Source organism: Octopus sinensis, linkage group LG2, assembly GCF_006345805.1.
Source record: "Octopus sinensis linkage group LG2, ASM634580v1, whole genome shotgun sequence".
NCBI lineage: Eukaryota > Metazoa > Mollusca > Cephalopoda > Octopoda > Octopodidae > Octopus > Octopus sinensis.
The window spans coordinates 33,944,603-33,965,932 of NC_042998.1; the positions used below are offsets into that span (position 1 = coordinate 33,944,603).

A 21,330-nucleotide genomic window follows, 5' to 3' on the forward strand; every position below is an offset into this window, starting at 1 on the left:
ACGCTCTCACCTATATACAAGGTGGCATCAAAAAGTTCCTGGATTACTTATGTTTACTACAAAAAATAACATCATCTCCTTCAAAATAGTCACCTTGCGCAACAATACACTGGTCCCAGCATTCCTGCCATTTTTGGAATCCAGCCTGAAAGTCACTTTCTGTAAGGACCTTCTGCAATTTGCACTTGATCTCGGCAATGGTGTTAAAACGACAACCTTTTGAGCTGCATTTTCATCTTGGGGGAAGAGATGGAAGTCTGCAGGAGTGGCTGTGTGGTAAGTAGCTTGCTTACCAACCACATGGTTCCGGGTTCAGTCCCACTGCGTGGCATCTTGCGCAAGTGTCTTCTGCTATAGCCCCGGGCCGACCAAAGCCTTGTGAGTGGATTTGGTAGACGGAAACTGAAAGAAGCCTGTCGTATATATATATATATATATATATATATATGTGTGTGTTTGTGTCCCCCTAGCATTGCTTGACAACCGATGCTGGTGTGTTTACGTCCCTGTCACTTAGCGGTTCGGCAAAAGAGACCAATAGAATAAGTACTGGGCTTACAAAGAATAAGTCCTGGGGTCGATTTGCTCGACCAAAGGTGGTGCTCCAGCATGGCCGCAGTCAAATGACTGAAACAAGTAAAAGAGTAAAGAGGTGCTAAATCTGGTGAATAGGGCAGGTGTGGAAGTAATGCCATGTTATTTTTGGCAAGAAACTCACGAGTGAGGAGCGTTCAATGACAGGGTGCATTGTCATCGTGAAGAATCCAGTCCTTCACGATCCCCAGATCTGGTCACTTCCACCAAATTTCTTCCTTCAAATGCTTCAAAATGTTGTCGATTGTCCTCTGACGATCCTCCTGCTGACGAATTTCCTCCGCCTTTCCAGATGTGGCACTCACGACAGGTCTTCGAGATTGCTTCATCACCTTCCAAGGACAGTCTTCCACTTTTGAAACCTCTGTGCCACTTGACACGTTGGGTATGACCCGTTGCCTCATCGCCATAGCATGCTCCATGTTTCTGTAGTTTCCTAGCTTGATGCAAAGTTTCACATTGGCTCTTTGTTCCAACTTCCTGTCCATGACAAAATCGCAGACTACGGCATACACATGATCACAAAAACACAAATTTCACAACTTGTGAAATAGACATAGTGATGTCACTTGGGCACACTGCCGCATGAAGGACACCACTAACTCTCACAGTACATTCAGTTGTGTGCTGCCATCTGTCTGTGCACTACAGAACTAGTCCAGGAACTTTTTGATACCACTTTGTACACATGTTTACATATATATATACACCACTTTAAATATATACACACATTTAAGTGTATACACACTCCCACCGACTGGCTCCTGTGCTGGTGGCATGTAAAAAGCACCATCCGAATGTGGTCGATGCCAGTGACGCCTGACTGGCTCCCGTGCTAGTGGCACATAAAATGCACCCGCTACCCTCTCTGAGTGGTTGGCATTTGGAAGGGCATCCAGCTGTAGAAACCTTGCCAGATCAGATTGGAGCCTGGTGCAGCCTACTGGCTTGCCAGTCCTCAATCAAACCGTCCAACCCATGCCAGCATGGAAAACAGACGTTAAACGATAATCACAACATGCATACATTCATATACACACACATTAACCTACACCCACGTATAATGTTTTTGCATACACAACTTAACGAATATTTGCATATCCTCTCTTCCAGGAAGGTCCTATGATTCATTCAGGGGCCGTTGTTGCTGCTGGAATATCACAAGGCAGATCATCATCACTTCGATTTGATTTAAATGTAAGTATTTCAATTTATTTTGCTTAACCTTTCAGCATTCAGATTATTCTGCTAAATGTAAAGTTTATTTATTCATATTGCCAGCGCCGCCCCGACTGGCTTCTGTGCCGGTGGCACATAAAAAGCACCATCCGAACGTGGCCGTTGCCAGCGCTGCCTTAGCTGGCTTCCGTGCCGGTGGCACGTTAAAAGCTCCAACTGATCGTGGCCGATGCCGGACCCCCCTGGCACCTGTGCAGGTGGCACGTAAAAAGCACCCACTACACTCGCGGAGTGGTTGGCGTTAGGAAGGGCATCCAGCTGTAGGAACTCTGCCAGATCAGACTGGAGCCTGGTGCAGCCCCTGGCTTCCCAGACCCCGGTCGAACCGTCCAACCCGTGCTAGCGCGGAAAACGGACGTTAAACGATGATGATGATGATGACGATTGTTTTGTATTAATCATGCATTATCTTGTAGCTTCAAGGTTTTAATGATATGGTTGTTTGTTTTTAGAATGACATTGTAAGGTAGGTGTGAAAGACTAGATCTGACTGTTATGACCATAAAAAAAAAGTAGAAAATTTCGGCTGGATATGGCTGGTTTAAATGCTATAGGGTTAACGTATCCCTAAGAAGCTCAAACCCCATCCGTTTAAGTAATTTTAGGGTTCTCAGAATTTCAAGTTTGTTCTCCTGAGACTCCAATAGCCCCATAAAAGTTCAAGCTGTTATCTAATAAAGATGACCATCTGTAAAGAGAGCTTCAAAAGGAGTTGACTTGATTCACCAACAATTTCAGGCAGCTCATGCCATGATGGACTGATGACGGGAGAAGTATTCCTAAAAACCGAACAGTCTTCATTAGATTTCAGTGTTCCCACTTGTTAAGTTTCTGGCACTGTGCCTATATTTTCAAATTCTTATTATAATACTAATTTCAAAGAAGTTATTTCTTTAATATTACTTTTGGTTCTTATAGCTTTATGTAAAGAATTTTACAAGTGAAAATGACTCTAAGGGACTTCTCAAATTTTCAGTTTCTTTTGTCACATTTTGTCGTTCCTCTGACACTTTGTATTACAAAAGTCTCTTTTTGTTTTTATTGTTGTTGACAACAAAACATTGATTAATTAACCTGTTGTCTTTTCTTATTCTATTTTCAGGTATTTGAATTCTTCCGTACAGATACTGAGAAGAGAGATTTTGTGTCAGGAGGGGCTGCTGCAGGTGTTGCTGCTGCTTTTGGTGCCCCCGTTGGTGGTGTTCTCTTCAGCTTGGAGGAAGGGGCCAGCTTCTGGAACCAGGCACTTACCTGGAAAATCGTTAGTTACTACTTTGCTTTCTAGACTCTAGTTTTTATCAGTTCTGGTTCATTGTTCGTTGTATGTGAATCAAGTGTTTTTGTGTGAATAGGGGATACCCTGTTTTGTGTGAACAGGGGATTCCTTATGTTGTGTGAACAGGGGATTCCCTATGTTGTCTGAATAGGACTTCTCTATCCTGCTATGTGAACATGTGACTCTCTGTTATGTGAACATGTGATTCCTTATGTTATGTGAACACGTGATTCCCTGTGTTATGTGAACACGTGATTCCCTGTGTTATGTGAACACGTGATTCCCTGTGTTATGTGAACACGTGATTCCCTGTGTTATGTGAACACGTGATTCCCTGTGTTATGTGAACACGTGATTCCCTGTGTTATGTGAACACGTGATTCCCTGTGTTATGTGAACACGTGATTCCCTGTGTTATGTGAACACGTGATTCCCTATGTTGTGTGAACACGTGATTCCCTGTGTTATGTGAACACGTGATTCCCTGTGTTATGTGAACACGTGATTCCCTGTGTTATGTGAACACGTGATTCCCTGTGTTATGTGAACACGTGATTCCCTGTGTTATGTGAACACGTGATTCCCTGTGTTATGTGAACACGTGATTCCCTGTGTTATGTGAACACGTGATTCCCTGTGTTATGTGAACACGTGATTCCCTATGTTGTGTGGACACGTGACTCCCTATGTTGTGTGGACACGTGACTCCCTATGCTGTTATGTGAACTTGTAGTTGAATAAATGTGATTTCTCAAGTATTTGTGTGATCACATGATTCCTCATAAAACTGATTTCAAATCATGGCACAAGGCCAGCAATTTCAGAGAAGTGGGTAAGTCAATTATATCGACCCCCTCCCCCCAGTGCTCAACTGGTATTTATTTTATTGCCCATGAAAAGAGGAAAGGCAAAGGTGACCCTAATGGCATTTGAACTCAGAATATAAAACTGGAAGAAATACTGCTAAGCATTTTGTCCACCATGTTTCTGATTCTTCCAGCTCCCTGCCTTATTATTGTCTAAATATAAGGCATTTTGCCCAGCCTGTTAACAGTTCTGCCAGATGGGCAAAATGCTTACTGACATTTTGCCCATCTTTACATTCTAAGCTCAATTTCCACCAAGGTCAATTTTGCCTTTTGTCCTCTCAGGGTTGATAAAATAAGTACCAGTTGAACACTGGGGTTGATGTAATCAACTTAACTCCTCTCCCTCAAATTTCTGGCCCTTTGCCAAAATTTGAAACTAATGTTGTCTATATTCATGTGTATGTTACTACTATTCTCTTTTTTGGACATTTAGCTTGTAATCTGTGTATGTGTTTCTCTGTGTTTACATTATTTACATTTGACGGATATTTGTCCTCATCTTGTTTGTTGTTAACATGTTTCAGCTGATATACCCTCCAGCCTTCATCAGATGTCTTGGGGAAATTTCGAACCTGACTTCTCATTCCTTAGGTATTTTTCGATGTTATTATTATTAAGGTCACTGCCTGGAATTGAACTCAGAATCTTGGGGTTGGTAGCCTGCGCTCTTAACCACTATGCCATATGCCCACGGGCATATGACATAGTGGATAATAATATTAAAATAATAATAATAATAATTACATCGAAAAATACCTTAGGAATGAGAACCCAAGTTTGAAATTTCCCCAAGACACCTGATGAAGTCTGGAGGGTATATCAGCTGAAACGTTGTGTTAACAACAATCAAGATGAGGACAAATATCCGTCAAATGTAAATAATGTACATAATTTCTCATTTTTCTTAAATATAGAACTATATTATCTAGGCTTGTTTCTTTATTGTTTACCTGGGTGTATTTTCTTCTGTGGTTTGTTGCCTGAAAGTATGTTTCACCATGGTTTGTTTGTCACTACAGCTTGTCTTGCTGCACATATTCAACTTCACAAATTGCCTTTGTCCATGCACTGCCACCTACTTGCAAACAATAAAGTATTTTTTTTTTTTTCCTGTTTAGCTGTCTGTACTCTCAAGTATTTGACCCACTGGTCATATACATCAGTGGCCTTGCTTTTAAAATAATTCTCATGCAGACACCAAATGACTTAATATTTTTTGTTTGGTTGCAACAATATTGCTCTGCCCTGTATTGGATATCTACTTTACATGCAGAGCTAGTTTATGTCAGTGTCATTTTAATCCCTCTTAATTTCTTCAGATCATATAACCATATATCATATAACCAGGTGCAGGAGTGGCTGTGTGGTAAGTAGCTTGCTTACCAACCATATGATTCCAGGTTCAGTCCCATTGCATGGCACCTTGGGCAAGTGTCTTCTACTATAGCCTCAGGCCAACCAAAGCCTTGTGAGTGGATTTGGTAGACGGAAACTGAAAGAAGCCAGTCGTATATATGTGTGTATATATATATATATATATATGTGTGTGTGTCTGTGTCTGTGTTTGTCTGCCCAACATCACTTGACAACTGATGCTCATGTGTTTATGTCCCCGTAACTTAGCGGTTCGGCAAAAGACCGATAGAATAAGTAATAGGCTTCTAAAGAATAAGTCCTGGGGTCGATTTGCTCGACTAAAGGCGGTGCTCCAGCATAGCCGCAGTCAAATGACTGAAACAAGTAAAAGAGTAAGAGTATATTCTGTTGATATAATAATAATAAAATTATTGTGTACAGTGTTCAGGTGCACGTACAGAACATAGGATTATGTACAAATGTCAGGAAAGTGAACAGAGTTTGTGTCATGATATACGTGTGTGCATGGGCATGGAGTTGGGTGGATATGAGGTGTAGTGTTGGTGAATTTCAAGAAGCACGGAGGTTTTAAAGGATGCAATGTCTCATCAGCTAACAACTGATGCAGGTAGTTTGTTTCAGCAACTCTGAGTGTGAAAAAAATCTTTCCAAGAGTCATGGGAACTGTGCTGTTTTCTGACTTTGTAGGCATGCCCACATGTGTTAGACATAAGGAGCTCAAAAAGGTGCTCAAGGTGGTTGTTGGCACTATGGTTAATAATTCTGTGGTTAATAGTATGATAAGGTGGTGAGCTGGCAGAAACATTAGCAAGCCGGGCGAAATGCTTAGTGGTATTTCATCTGTCTTTACGTTCTGAGTTCAAATTCTGCCGAGGTCAACTTTGCCTTTCATCCTTTCGGGGTCGATTAAATAAGTACCAGTTACACACTGGGGTCAATATAATCGACTTAATCCGTTTGTCTGTCCTTGATTGTCCTCTCTGTGTTTAGCCCCTTGTGGGTAGTAAAGAAATAGGTATTTTGTCTGCCGCTATGTTCTGAGTTCAAATTCCGCCAAGGTTAACTTTGCCTTTCATCCTTTCGGGGTCGATAAATTAAGTACCAGTTGCATACTGGGGTCAATCTAATCGACTGGCCTCCTCCCCCAAAATTTCAGGCCATATGCCTAGAGTAGATAAGAATAATAATAATAATATGATAGACATCATTTCCAACCAGACTGTGACTTAACACAAACCCTGATATAGTCTGTTGTGTTTTGTATGAAACAAGGCTCTCGGTCTTTTGCATTTCATTTCTATCATAGGTCTTAAATCCTCCAGCTGCAGAGGGACAAATGGCATCATATCTTCTGATCAGCAAGGAATGTTACTGGTTCATGGAACATAGCAAAAGGTGGTTTGCTGTGACATTTTTTTCGCATCATTGGCCACAAGACGGTGTCTGCTCTGTGCTTCTGTCAGCAGGTTGGTTCTCAGATATCTGTATCAAATGATCTGCAAACCTAGAACAATGCTCGGTCACAATCGCTTTATCACTGGTTTCATTGGTTGACACACCATTCACCTTTCTTCGTTTTTCCATAGAGTCTGTAGTGACGCTATTTTGGAAGTTTTCAGCACGCATGCGCAGAGTTTGATTGCTTCCAGTAGGCCGCCGGAAGTTCCCTCATGCACATGCACAGAGAACTACCAACAGAAAGTATTCCTGTTAGATCTGTCTTCTAGAAGCTGCAGCCGAATCGAGTGGACACGACTCAAGGTTCTCTTAAAGAAAACCCAATACGTAAAGAAGCCCCCTTCTATGCGAGAACGGAGACAGCATTTTGGCTCACACAAGTTAACTATTGTGAATAATTTTATGGCTTTGGCTACTGGTTCGTCCTGAAGAAAAATATACGTATATATATCTTTATTTGCAAATCCAGACCAAAATAAAATATTATTTATTGCTGTTGAAGATAGTCAAAGTTTTCCTTTCGACATAATTGAATGTATCACGATAAGACTGGCACCCCTCAAGTGTTCCAGAGACCTTCATCCTGTTACAAGTCTTACTATTTGTTATGAAATTTCTTTTCATAACCAAGGGGGCAGAGCCCATGTAAACGTTTGCTTCTCTTTTCCTATTAAATTTCCCATTGAAAACTAAACTTGCTTGTGCAGTTGTGTTGGATGCCCTTAGCAATAACCTGTTCAACTTTGAAGTAAAAAACAGGGGGGGGGGGCTTCCTGTCCATCAGGGAAGCTGGGACTGATTGTTATGTGCCCTGCTCAAAAGCACAATAAAACAGGTGAAGTAATTTTTTGAACTAACGACCAGGTGGTTATGATTCCAGCATCTTAACTGCAATACCATTGTACACATTCATGTATTAAGATTATAAAGTTCTCTCCTTTTCAATTCAAATGCCATCACACACATTCTTATATATAATTTTCTTTTTTCCAGTTTTTCTGTTCAATGATGTCAACATTTACACTTAATATAGTCCGAAGTTATATAAAACAACATCCTTGGGAGTTGACATATCCAGGTTTAATAAATTTTGGAAAATTTACTGTAAGTATCATTTTTTTGTTTTTTTATTTGAATTTTCTTTTCCTTCTAACGTAGATTTTTTTACCTAATTTCCTGTTACAATAGGTGAACTCGTTATACAGGTTAGCAAATTTTCATACGAAATTTCGAGACCTGTCGTTGTTATTCCTACACATTTCTTTGGTGTTCTCCTTCACCATTTCTTTATCATAATCCTAACAATATACACTGTGTGTGTGTGTTTCATTTAGTTTTGAAAATAATCAAGGTGTGGCTCAGTGGTAAGAAGTTTGCTTCCTAACCTCATGGTACTGGGTTCAGTCCCACTGCACGATACCTTGGGCGTCTTCTGAGGTAGGTATGTACGTACGTACGTACATACAGGATGTGTCAGTAATTTTAGTTATTTTTGGTTTTATTGGATTTAACCCTTTAGTGTTCACATTATTCTTCCCAAGTTAATGCTTTTTTATCCACATTGTTTTGAACTAATCATGCATTATCTTGTAGTTATGAGATTTTGATGAGGTAGTTGTTAATTTTTAAGATGATATTGTAGGGTTGGTATGAAAGACCAGATCTGGCCAGTTTGAACATAAAACAAGCAGAATACTTTTGGCCGGATATGGCCGGTTTAAATGCTAAAGGGTTAATCCTTTGCTTTGACAACATAAAGGTCAAAGGTTCAAAGTTTAGTCCAATATTTAAAAACTTGGTAACTGGATGTGCCAGATTTTTTTGTAATGGAATTATTTAGGGGCTCAAAAAGATGTAAGGTGTTATGCTTTAGCTGGTCAGTTTCTTTACTTGTTGTTTTGGTCATTGCCTGTTCTATTTGGAAGGTGGGGGTTATTAGTTGGGCATGTATTGGTGTTGTTAGTTTAGAGTATATGTGTGTGTGTTTGTCACCCCTCCACTGCTTGACAACTAGTGTTGGTTTGTTTATATCCCCATAACTTAGCCGTCTGGTGAAAGAGACCAATTGAAGTACCAAACTCCAAAAAATAAGTAGTGGGGCCGATTTGCATGATTTTGGCCATGCCAGTGCCCCAGCATGGCCAGTCCAATGACTGAAACAAATAAAAATGCTATTACTGACATAATGACCCTCCCATGATACAATAAAAAAAAAGGTAACTTATATAAGCGCGGGAGTGGCTGTGTGGTAAGTAGCTTGTCTACCAACCACATGGTTCCGGGTTCAGTCCCACAGCGTGGAACCTTGGGCAAGTGTCTTCTACTATAGCCTTGGGCCGACCAAAGCCTTGTGAGTGGATTTGGTAGACGGAAACTGAAAGAAGCCCGTCGTATATATGTGTATATATATATATATATATATATATATATATATGCGTGTGTGTGTGTTTGTCCCCTAGCATTGCTTGACAGCCGATGCTGGTGTGTTTATGTCCCCGTTACCTAGCAGTTCGGCAAAAGAGACCGATAGAATAAGTACTGGGCTTACAAAAGAATAAGTCCTGGGGTCGAGTTGCTCGATTAAAGGCGGTGCTCCAGCATGGCCGCAGTCAAATGACTGAAACAAGTAAAAGAGTAAAAGAGAGTATATTAATAGCTTGATAAATTCTTTATAATGTTTTATCTACACCATGTATCAGTAATATTATCATTGTCATAATTTATCATCCGTCTTCCCTGTTAGCATGGATTGGGACAGGTTGACAGGAGCTGGTGAACAAGACGACTGCATTGAGAACCACTATCTACTTTGGCATGTTTTATTATTGAAAATTTACCAGATTATAAAGCCTTTCTTTGTCTATGTTTTCACATCAATTTATTAACCCCTCTGTGTGTTTTTTTTTTTTTTTTTTTTTTCAGTTTAATTATTACTCTGGTCAGGAATTAGTAATTTTTATATTGATGGGAGTAGTTGGTGAGTATATCCATTATCTAAATTAATTCATTATAAATAAGTTATTTACATTTGATGGATATTTGTCCTCATCTTGTTTGTTGTTAACACTTTTTGGCTGATATCCCCTCCAGATATTTTTCAATGTTATTATTATTAATCAGGTCACTGCTTGGAATCGAACTTGGAATCTTGGGGTTAGTATGCCATATGCCCGTGGGCAATTATGGAGTGAATTTTAGGGCTTATAAATCTAATATTTTCCTATCCTTCATTAAGAGTGCGGGCTACTAACCCCAAGATTCTGAGTTCGATTCCAAGCAGTGACCTAAATAACAATAATAATAATAAAAATACCTTAGGATGAGAACCGAGGTTCGAAATTTCCCCCAAGGCACCTGATGAAGACTGGAGGGTATATCAGCCGAAACGTGTTAACAACCAACAAGATGAGGACAAATATCTGTCAAATGTAAATAATGTAAATAATTCCTCATCTCTGAAAAAAAGAAAATGTTATTGTTTGACTTGAAGGTCAACTGTTATGTTTTACAAAAAAATGCATTTTATTAAACTCACATATATTAATTTCAAATTCTGGCACAAAGCCAGCAATTTCGACACCAGTATTCAGCTGGTACTTATTTCATCAACCCCAAAAGTATGAAAGACAAAACTGACTTTGGTGGAATTTGAATGTGAAGACTAATGAAATACTGTTAAACTAATGATTCTACCGGCTCATATAGTATAATATATACACTCATAACTTCTTAACCCGTTCATGCCGATCGTCCATTTAAACCGACCCTTAATTTACAAGGGTATAAATCAAATACTTGATACAAATTGTGAATTGTGTATCAAAGAATGAAACATTCTTAACGCATATGCTGTCTGCATCAAACGGATTTCAATGAAATTGTTTCCAGTTGTTATTTAGGTCAAAATAATAGAATCTGTCAATTTTCAGGCAATTTCATTCACTAGAAAAATTTCGGCACAAATAGGTTAATACAAGCTGCATCCGTTTTCATTTCTTTATGCACTATTAATGCTTTATTTTTTATTTTTTTTTAGTAAGCTGTAGTTATTTTGTATTACAGAAGTGTAAGATTTAATTAATTCAGAGAAGATTCATAATTGATATAATAAAACACATGCTTAATATTTTATTACATATAATTATGAACCTGTTTTATTTAGTGCCATATTTAACCCATTTTTTTACCGTATTTATTTTGAGATGCTCTAATATAACAAAGAATTTAGTAAAATAACTTAGTTATCATTCAGCTTGTGTTAGGAACATAAATTGCGACTAAGGTTTGGTGGAAGATTTTAATTCAAAACTTATGAAACAAGACATTTGTATTCAGAGCCAGAGGTGGTTTCAGTCAGGTTGGTATCAAAAGGGTTAAGAATTGTTTCTCTATTCTATATTTAAACCCTTTTGTTACCATATTTCTGCTGAGATGCTCTGTGTTTCTTTCAATTGATTTTAAATATAACAAAAAAATTTAGTAAAATAACTTAGCTATCATTCAGTTAGTGTTAGGAACATAAATTGTGACTAAGGTTTTATTGGAAGATTTTAATTTAAAACTTATGAAAACAAGACATTTGTACTACCGAACCTGAGGCAGTTTCAACCAGGTTGGTAACGAATACTTCAAAATTAATGTTTTACTTTGGGTTGGTTTTATATTTTATTCTTCCCTTACTTGTGTAGTTGGTATCATCATCATCATCATCATCATTTAACGTCCGCTTTCCATGCTAGCATGGGTTGGACGGTTCAACTGGGGTCTGGGGAGCCCGAAAGCTGCACCAGTCCAGTCAGATCTGGCAGTGTTTTACAGCTGGATGCCCTTCCTAACGCCAACCACTCCGAGAGTGTAGTGGGTGATTTTATGTGCACCGACACAGGTGCCAGACGAGGCTGACAAACGGCCACGCTCGGATGGTGTTTTTATGTGCCACCGACACAGGTGCCAGACGAGGCTGGCAGACGGCACGCTCGGATGGTGTTTTTATGTGCCACCGACACAGGTGCCAGACGAGGCTGGCAGACGGCCACGCTCGGATGGTGTTTTTATGTGCCACCGACACAGGTGCCAGACGAGGCTGGCAGACGGCCACGCTCGGATGGTGTTTTTATGTGCCACCGACACAGGTGCCAGATGAGGCTGGCAAACGGCACGATCGGATGGTGCTTGTTACGTGCCCACAGCACGGAGGCCAGTCGATGCGGTACTGGCTACGGCCACGTTCGGATGGTTTTCTTATGTGCCACGTGCCACCGGCACTGGTACCACAATCTCACACATTAGCCAACCACTGGCATTTGAGCATGGCCGATGCCAGTGCCACATGACTGGCTCCCATGCCAGTGGCATGTAAAAAGCACCCACTACACTCTTTGAGTGGATGGCGTTAGGAAGGGCTTCCAGGTGTGGAAACTTTACCAAATCAGCCTGGTACACCCTCCCAGCTTGCCAGTTCTCAGTCAAATCGTCCAACCCATGCCAGCATGGAAGGCGGATGTTAAACGACAATGATGATGATTAGCATCAGTCATTCTGTTCGTGCATTAAAATTTTATAACAACAGTTGTTGTACAGCAACATTTGTTACAATGGGTTTCTTAGAAATATTAGCAGTATAGTGTCACATAAGTAGCAACTGTGCTGGTGCCACATTAAAAGCACCCAGAACACTGTGAGATGACTGGTAGTTAGGAAGGACATTCAGCCTTAGAAACCTTGCCAAAATAGACAATTAGAGGCCAATGCAGCACTCCGGTTTGCCAGCTCCTGTCAAACCGTCAAACTCAAGCCAACATGGAAAATTGACAATAGATGATGATGATCCAATACTACATTGTCCAATGTGACCATCATTTTCAAAAATTATTTTGTATGATTTAAGTGAGATTTGATTGCTATTTCATCCACACAAGGGCTCCCTCATTGGCTTAACTAATCCTCATCGGTGAAAATTGCTAATGTTTGAGAGGATATCTGACTTTTAAAAACTGAAACTTCAAAATCACTGTATGATAATGTTGAAATAAAATGTCCCCTATTTTTCTTTTCTCCCATTTGCAGGTGGATTACTAGGCTCCCTGTTCAATAGTATTAATCATAGATTGACGATATTTCGTCAAAAGTAAGTACACTTGATTTTCTTTCTCGTTTTTTTAATGCCCCTTTTCCCCCTTTTTATAAGCAAATTAGGCCCAGGTGTGGCTGTGTGGTAAGAAGCTTGCTTCCCAACCACATTACTCTGAGTTCTGTCCCACTGAGTGATATTTTTGGCGAGTGTCTTCTACTATAGTCGTAGGCCAACCAAAGCCTTGCAAGTGGATTTGGTGGACAGAAGCTGAAAGAAACCCATTGTATGTATGTATGTATGTGTGTATGTATGTATGTATGTGTCTGCACCTCTCTTTGTCCCCAACTGCCACTTGACAATTGATATATATATATCAGAATCGAAATCGATCAATGGAAATTGCGGATGTGCTACCAGTGCCGGTGGCATGTCGAAACTCTGCTTGTGAAGACCCATTGAGGCAAGTGAGGATCAGAATCGAAATCGATCAATGGAAATCGATCAATGGAAATTGCAGATGTGTTACCAGTGCCGGTGGCATGTAAGAGAACTTTCCGTTTCGCGACCGTTGCCAGCACCGCCCCGTTTCGTGTCCGTTGCCAGCCTCGCCTGGCCCTCGTGCCGGTGGCACATAAAAAGCACCATCCGTTCGTGGCCGTTTGCCAGCTCTGTCTGGCACCAGTGCGGGTGGCACGTAAAAAGCACCCACTACACTCACGGAGTGGTTGGCGTTAGGAAGGGCATCCAGCCGTAGAAACACTGCCAGATTTGACTGGGCCTGATGAAGCCTTCTGGCTTCACAGACCCCAGTAGAACCGTCCAACCCATGCTAGCATGGAAAACGGACGCTAAATGATGATGATGATGATGATGATGATGATATATATATGTATATATATAAAGTAGTTGTATGCTGTCAACTTAATGTGACAGTCTCATGAGAGGGAATAATGCTACTGCTATTTAACCCTAGGAAGCAGCACCACTTCCTGTCGGCCTTGACACATTTCATGTATCCTTATGTTTACAAGGGGTGACAAGCACCCCCACCCAGCAAAGCCAGCATCCAGAGACTAGTTTCTGAGTCGTTTCTCGTCTTCAGTCTGGAGTAGCATGGCTTGCTTAGCTGTCGATGTCTATCTAGCCCTTGTAAAAATATAGTAATTCAAGTGAAATACATTCATTGATTTCAAAAATAGAAATAATAAATTTCTAAATCTCTCAGAAAGATTTAGAAATGCATTATATATATATATATATATATATAATATATATATATATATATATATATATATATATAATTTATTATATAGAAGGAGCTTCTACAGGACTAGTACTGTTTCTGAAGATTTCTCTTGAATGAAACAGTACTAGTCCTGTAGAAGCTCCTTCTATATAATAAATTAATTTTACTCTGCTATGTATTGAGTACCTTACTTACTGTGGTTAACCCCGAATCAACCCGGGACCTACATATATATATATATATATATATATATAGTACTGAAAACTAGAAAACAAGGTTTGCTTGTGAAGAGATGAAAATGTCACATATTCTCATGACAATCGAATAGATGCATGTGTGGGTTCCTTATCTTAGGTTTTTGGCAACCAATCCAATCTTAATGCACTGTTGGCAAATCGTATTTCAATGTGTTTGTAAACATTTTTGCTTATGGTATATCTTGTGATGTTGCTTTGCTGTTTTAATCACTTGAATAGTAATTAGCATGAAACTCAATTATAATTCAAGCAGCTATAACTTATAATGTATTGAAAAGGTTAATTAACTGGTTTTGTCTCTATTAAAGTAGACGATGTTAAATCACTGAGAATTACAATTGCTTGTTGTTTCAGCCATGCAGTATTATTAAATGAATGCAAAATTAGGGTGTTATTTGTTGAATCTATAATTTAGAAATGGAAAATTCCTAGAGGCAGGGTCTTTAAATTCCTGATAAGGTTTTTCGCATTTAAGATTATTGTAGGAATGCTGAGAGAAAAAGACTAATTGCCAAGATGTTCTCTCATGTCTGTAATATTGATTTCAAATTTTGATGCAAGGCCAGCAATTTCAGAATAGGAGTGAGTCAATTACATCAACCCAGTCCATGACTGGTACCTATTTTATTGACCCAGAAAGGATGAAAAGTGAAGTTGACCATGGCAGTATTTGAGCTCAGAACGTAAAGATGAACAAAATGCAGGAAGCATTTTTCCCGGCACATTAACGTGTCTGTGATATTCCAATTCCAGCGGCGATCTGGCAGAGACGTTAGCATGCCGGGCGAAATGCTTAGCGGTATTTCGTCAGCCGCTACGTTCTGAGTTCAAATTCCGCCGAGGTCAACTTTGCCTTTCATCCATTTGAGGTCGATTAAATAAGTACCAGTTACGCACTGGGGTCGATGTAATCGACTTAATCCGTTTGTCTGTCCTTGTTTGTCCCTTCTTTGTTTAGCCCCTTGTGGGTAGTAAAGAAATAGATATTCAAATTCCAATGAGTTTTATGAATTCTTTTTTTATGCCTTTAACCCTCCAACATGGAGTATAGGCCACTTATAGTTGAATTCCATGTCGCATAATTTTTGGCTTCTGTACTTATTACTCTGCCATGAATGTCCCCCTTTCTCTAGTTCCTTTTGTATTGATCTACGCCACGAGTTCTTAGGCCTACCTCTCATTCTATATCCATCCGGATTCCACTGTAAAAGCACTTTTCGCCACATTTGGTGTGTCTTTTCTAATTGTGCTACCAATTCACTTCCACTTTTTCTTAAATACTTGCTCCCTAATCGAGATAAAATGGCTGTTTCGTTAAGGTCATTCTGCTCACTGTCTAGGTTTTTCCAAAAGCTCCCTAACAAATGCCCTTCCCCATTAACTCAAGTGATCAATATAAATGCTGTTTTGAAAGGATTCACAGATCTCAATATTTAAGTTTTATGAAGGTAAAACAAAAAAGTAATGGATAGAATGGACAGACACAGCTTTAAGTTTGTGAGAGAGAAAAAAAAGAGAATGTAGATAAATGTGTTCAGGTTTTGTAGTTTGTTTATTAAAAAGCTGGTAACTACGAACTGTTGTTTTGACAAAGTTTATAAGTTTTTGTAATTGAAATTCAGATAAAATAATAAGGTTATCTGTAATTTATGTAAAATAATTGTAGATTAATTATATCAGGTCATATTTCCTGGTAAACAAACTAGTACATCCTTGTAATGTTCAGGTCATTAGCAACTAAATTGGCAGGGCAGTTCATGTACGCCTGAAAGAAAAATATAGAAAGAATTTGTTACAGGAGCTGGTGCTTATAAAAATGGGTTTTTACAGAAGGGAATAATTTTCTGGTATTTTTAAAAAGTGAGTTACAAACAAAATAAAAAGCCACTTTTGAAATTATTAGTTCAATGATGGACAGACATAAAGAAGGACTAAAATCTGTATTTAGAATTACAAATACTTTAATTTATTTCATTAAAGAAATTAGATGCTTTAATATTTGTGACTCGCTTCGGTCATAAATGACCATGGGATTGTACCTAGAAAGTTACCATCCGAGGCATAAGTCTGGGCAAGGTTGTTTATGGAAGACCAGCAGTCACCCACGCATACCAGCCTCCCCTCTCCACGCCACCAATGTTATCCAAGGGAAAGGCAAAGGCCGATATAGCTTGGCACCAGTGATGTCGCAGCTCATTTATTAATGTGCAAGTGGCAGAGCACTCCACAGACACGTGTACCCTTAATTCAGCATAACACACAGTGTGACAAGGCTGGCCCTTTTGAAATACAGGTGCAACAGAAACGGGAAGAAAGAGTGAGAGAAAGTTGTGGTGAAAGAGTACAGCAGGGTTCACCACCACCCCCTGCTGGAGCTTCGTGGAGCATTAGGTGTTTTCGCTCAATAAACACTTACAATGCCTGGTCTAGGAATCGAAACTGCGATCCTACGACCGCGAGTCCACTGCCCTAACCACTGGGCCATTGCGCCTCCACAGATGCTTTAATAAGACATTTTAATACTTGTAAAATTTATCTTTATAGATTTTCAAAGAAATTTTTAAGCATTTTTTATGAACAGTTTAAAGTCTAGGCAATCAAAAATCCTTTTTGATATTTTCACTCATTCAGCCTGACAGGACGTTACCATGTCAGAGGAAAGGCTGAATGGCAGTTCGTCCATCTTTACATTCTGAGTTCAAATTCTGCCGAGGTTAGCTTTGCCTTCCATGCTTTTCAAGTTGATAAAATAAGTATCAACTGAGCACTAATTGCAGATGTGGCTATGTGGTAAGAAGCTTGCTTCCCAACCACATGGTTCCAGGTTCAGTCCCACTGCATAGCACCTTAGGCAAGTGTCTTCTTCCATAACCCTAGGCCAATAAAAGCCTTTGTGTATATGTGTGTGTGTGTGTTTTAGCTAAAATTCAATTTCTTAAACCTATTCCATTATTTTTCAGTTTTGCTCATTATTTTATTTTTATGCAGTTTTTAAACGATATTTTAGTCTTTTTCTTTACCTACATTTATAAATATTTTTCTAAATGATGCTTTTATCACCATAATCTAAGTCTATTGACTTCATTTATTTACAAAGTATTAATTCTTCACTATACCAAACTAAATTAAAGTCATACAAGTTGAATTCCAGAAGTTGTGAGGCTTTTTCAGGAGCGACATTTTTAATTTCAAAACTCTATAATCAGTGACAAAGAGGTAGATTATTTTGAAATACAAAACAGACAACTCTTATCAAACAGTTTACATGGCATCTCTGTAAACAGATACAACGAAATGATAAAAGCCATTCTAATAAATCTTCTAGGTTGTCAGCTTAACAGATAAGAAACAACACACTGTATATCCTAAAGCAGAGCTAAAAAAATGCAATTTAATTTACGTGGAAGGGACACACACATCAAATGAAGTAGAAAACATATAATAGAACACACTTGTCCATGGTGCCACACAGTGGGACTGAACCAGGAACCATGTGGTTGGTAAGCAAGCCACTTACCACACAGCCACTCTTGCAACTATTATATACTCTTTTACTTGTTTCAGTCATTTGACTGCGGTCATGCTGGAGCACCGCCTTTAATCGAGCAACTTGACCCCGGGACTTATTCTTTTGTAAGCCCAGTACTTATTCTATCGGTCTCTTTTGCCAAACCGCTAGGTAACGGGGACATGAACACACCAGCATCGGTTGTCATGCAATGCTAGGGGGACACACAGACACACAAACACACACACACATATATATACATATATACGACGGGCTTCTTTCAGTTTCCGTCTACCAAATCCACTCACAAGGCTTTGGTCGGCCCGAGGCTATAGTAGAAGACACTTGCCCAAGGTGCCACGCAGTGGGACTGAACCCGGGGCCATGTGGTTGGTAAGCAAGCCACTTACCACACAGCCACTCCTGCAACTATTATATATATATTTATAATTTTACTGCAGAAGGCACTCATCCTTGGTGCTACATAATTGAATTAAACTCAGTCTCATAATTGCATAATTATTTCTCTCTCTCTCTCTCTCTCCCTGTCTATATATGGTAGATTAACACATATAGTTCAATTATTACAGAGAGCAGCAAAATTTCCGTACGAAATATATGCATTCCTATTTGAATAGATACATACATACATGTGCACGCATTCACGCATCTGAATAGAATCAGCCAATCTCACTTAAAAGTACACATGTGTTGTAATTAAGAAAGGAAGAAAAGAAGTAGAAGAATTCCTTTCTCCAATTTTTTTTTAAAAATTTGTCCAGACTGCCTGCCAAATATCTGACTTCCAGCTGTATTTACACATCAAACTCACACCATCTTTACAGCACTGTCCATGTCTCCAAGATCCATATTTTACTTTTCTATTTTCATCAGCAATCTCCTAAAGGCAATATGTATATATATATGTATACACACATGCACATATATATTTATATGTAAAAGTACACTGCCGATTATTAATCTAATAGGCGTTTATCTGAAGCCCTAGGGTCATAATGCCTGCCAAAGACTTGGCTTCTTTCCTATTCAAAGACTTATTTATAAATGTCTAAATCGTCCAACATTTTGATTTGGCCATTTTATAACTGAAGTTGATGCTATTCATTGTGTGTGCGCATGCGTGTGTGTGTGTGTGTGGTGAAGGTGCATGGCTTGGTGGTTAGGATATTCTGCTGATGGTTGTAAGGTCTAGGTGGATGAGCTGGCAAAATTGTTAGCACGCCGGGCGAAATGCTTAGCGGTATTTCGTTTGCTGCTACGTTCTGAGTTCAAATTCCGCCAAGGTCAACTTTGCCTTTCATCCTTTCGGGGTCGATTAAATAAGTACCAGTTACACACTGGGGTCGATGTAATCGACTTAATCCCTATGTCTATCCTTGTTTGTCCCCTCTGTGTTTAGCCCCTTGTGGGTAGTAAAGAAATAGGTTGTAAGGTCATAAGCTTGAGTCTCGATAATTCATTTTGTCCTTGAGCAAGACACTCTATGTCACACTGTTCCAGTTCACTCACCTGGCTATACTGAGTTGTACCTGTAATTCAATGGGCCAGCTTTGTCACATTCTGTGTCGTGCTGAATCCCTTGAGAAATAGGTTTAGGGATACGCATGACTGTCGAGCACTCAGCCACTTGTACATTAATTTCCTGAGCAGGCCGTTCCGTTGATTGGATCAACTGGAACCCTCGTCATCATAACTGACGGAATGCCAGTTTTATGTGTGTGAGTCTGTGTGTTGGCTTGTGTTGAGTAGGAGTCATTTCAGGCGGGAGTCATTTCAGGCAACATTTCAGGTGGGAGTCATTTCAGGCAACATTTCTGGCAGGAGTCACTTCAGGTAACTAGTGTTCAAAGTAGAAGGAAAATATGTTTAATTTTTCTTTAGCCTGCTTAGGTTAATTTCTTTTGATCTATCTCACCTTCTTATATAATTTATCTATGTTGTATCTTTTTCCGTAGGTAGTTTATCATTTTATCTTCAGTCTCTGTTTCTATTAATGTGTCCTCTTTCATTTGCATTCACCATACTTATATCTCGCGTATTTTTACGTCCTTTTGATTTATATTTTTATTTATATATTTATATGTTATGCTTTTATATATACACATATCCCTCTCTCTCTTTCGGAGAGGCACTGAGCACCTACACACACATATACATACACGGCAGTAACTTCCGCCTACCGAATTCAATCACAAAGCTCCGGTCGGCTCGGGACTATAGTAGAAGACACCTACCCAAAGTGCCACGCAGTGGGGCTGAACCCGAAACCATATAACTAGGAAGCAAGCTCCCTAACCACACAGCCATGCCCACACCTACGAATATATATATATATATATTTGTATTGATTTCTATTAATATGTATTAATGTATGTGTATTTTTTAAAATGTTTTAAAAACTTTACGTCTGTTTTCCATTTGGGATTTTGCTGATTGACCTAAACTTTATTTCTGAGTTTACCTCTTCAGTTATTGTTTGTCTTGGACTTATTCCGAGCACTTCTCAGTTACAGCCCATATATCTCGAAAGAAAGATTTAATAGTATACATATATATATATATATATATATATATACAATTTAAAAATAGGATAAAATCTTTATAAGAATTTATCAAGTAGTTAGCGTAAAAAACCTCATAAGAGGAAAAAATCCACCAATTTTTTCACTTAAATATATTTATTTATATTATATAGAGGGCATTACTACACATAAATGCCACACGCTAGGAGGGACTCTATTTATTTATTTTGGTAGTTTTGACTTTAAGAGTCCCTCCTAACATGTGGCATTATTGTATAGTAATGCCCTCTATATAATATATATATATATATATATGTGTGTGTGTGTGTGTATTTATTTATTTGTTTGTGTTTGAGGTGTTTACATCCCCATAATCTAGCAGTTCGGCAAAAGAGATTGATAGAATAAGTACTAGGCTTACAAAGAACATCATGGGGTCAATTTGTTTGACTAAAGGTGGTGCTCCAGCATGGCCACAGTCAAAGTCAAAATGACGGAAACAAAATGTGAAATAGTTATTAAAATGTCATTATTTCACCTGTGTTATTCTCTCCTTTGTTTTTTTTTTTTTTTGTAGATATATCAAAACTAAAGTTTGTCAGGTGCTAGAAACCATCTTAGTATCGGTGATTACAGCCGCATTAAGTTTCCTGATCATTTATTATAATCAAAACTGTTTACCAATGAAGGAAGCTCCAGCCCAGTATAATATGCAAGTAAGTTGATTCTTCTGTTAATTAATGTAGCCTGGCTTTTGTTCCTGGACCCACGGTATGCTTCCAGTTGTTCATAGACATCTTGCTGTACTAAACTCTCGGTGACTTGGTTGAGACACGTTCAGAAGTGTAAGAGATTGCTCCACAGCATAACTGAATTCCCTGGAGATCAGA

The 21,330-nt window shown here is 39.0% G+C and overlaps 1 protein-coding gene across 2 annotated transcripts in view; it reads left to right on the forward strand.

The window, feature by feature from the left end:
• Positions 1–21,330, forward strand: part of LOC115232332 (H(+)/Cl(-) exchange transporter 7) — an 89,497-nt gene that overhangs the window by 26,610 nt on the left and 41,557 nt on the right. For both annotated transcript variants that reach the window (XM_029802160.2, XM_029802161.2), the window contains exons 8-13: positions 1,708–1,791; positions 2,936–3,094; positions 7,807–7,917; positions 9,736–9,790; positions 12,880–12,940; positions 21,018–21,156. In XM_029802160.2, the coding sequence (XP_029658020.1) occupies positions 1,708–1,791; positions 2,936–3,094; positions 7,807–7,917; positions 9,736–9,790; positions 12,880–12,940; positions 21,018–21,156 (609 nt within the window). The remainder of the gene's footprint in view (positions 1–1,707; positions 1,792–2,935; positions 3,095–7,806; positions 7,918–9,735; positions 9,791–12,879; positions 12,941–21,017; positions 21,157–21,330) is intronic.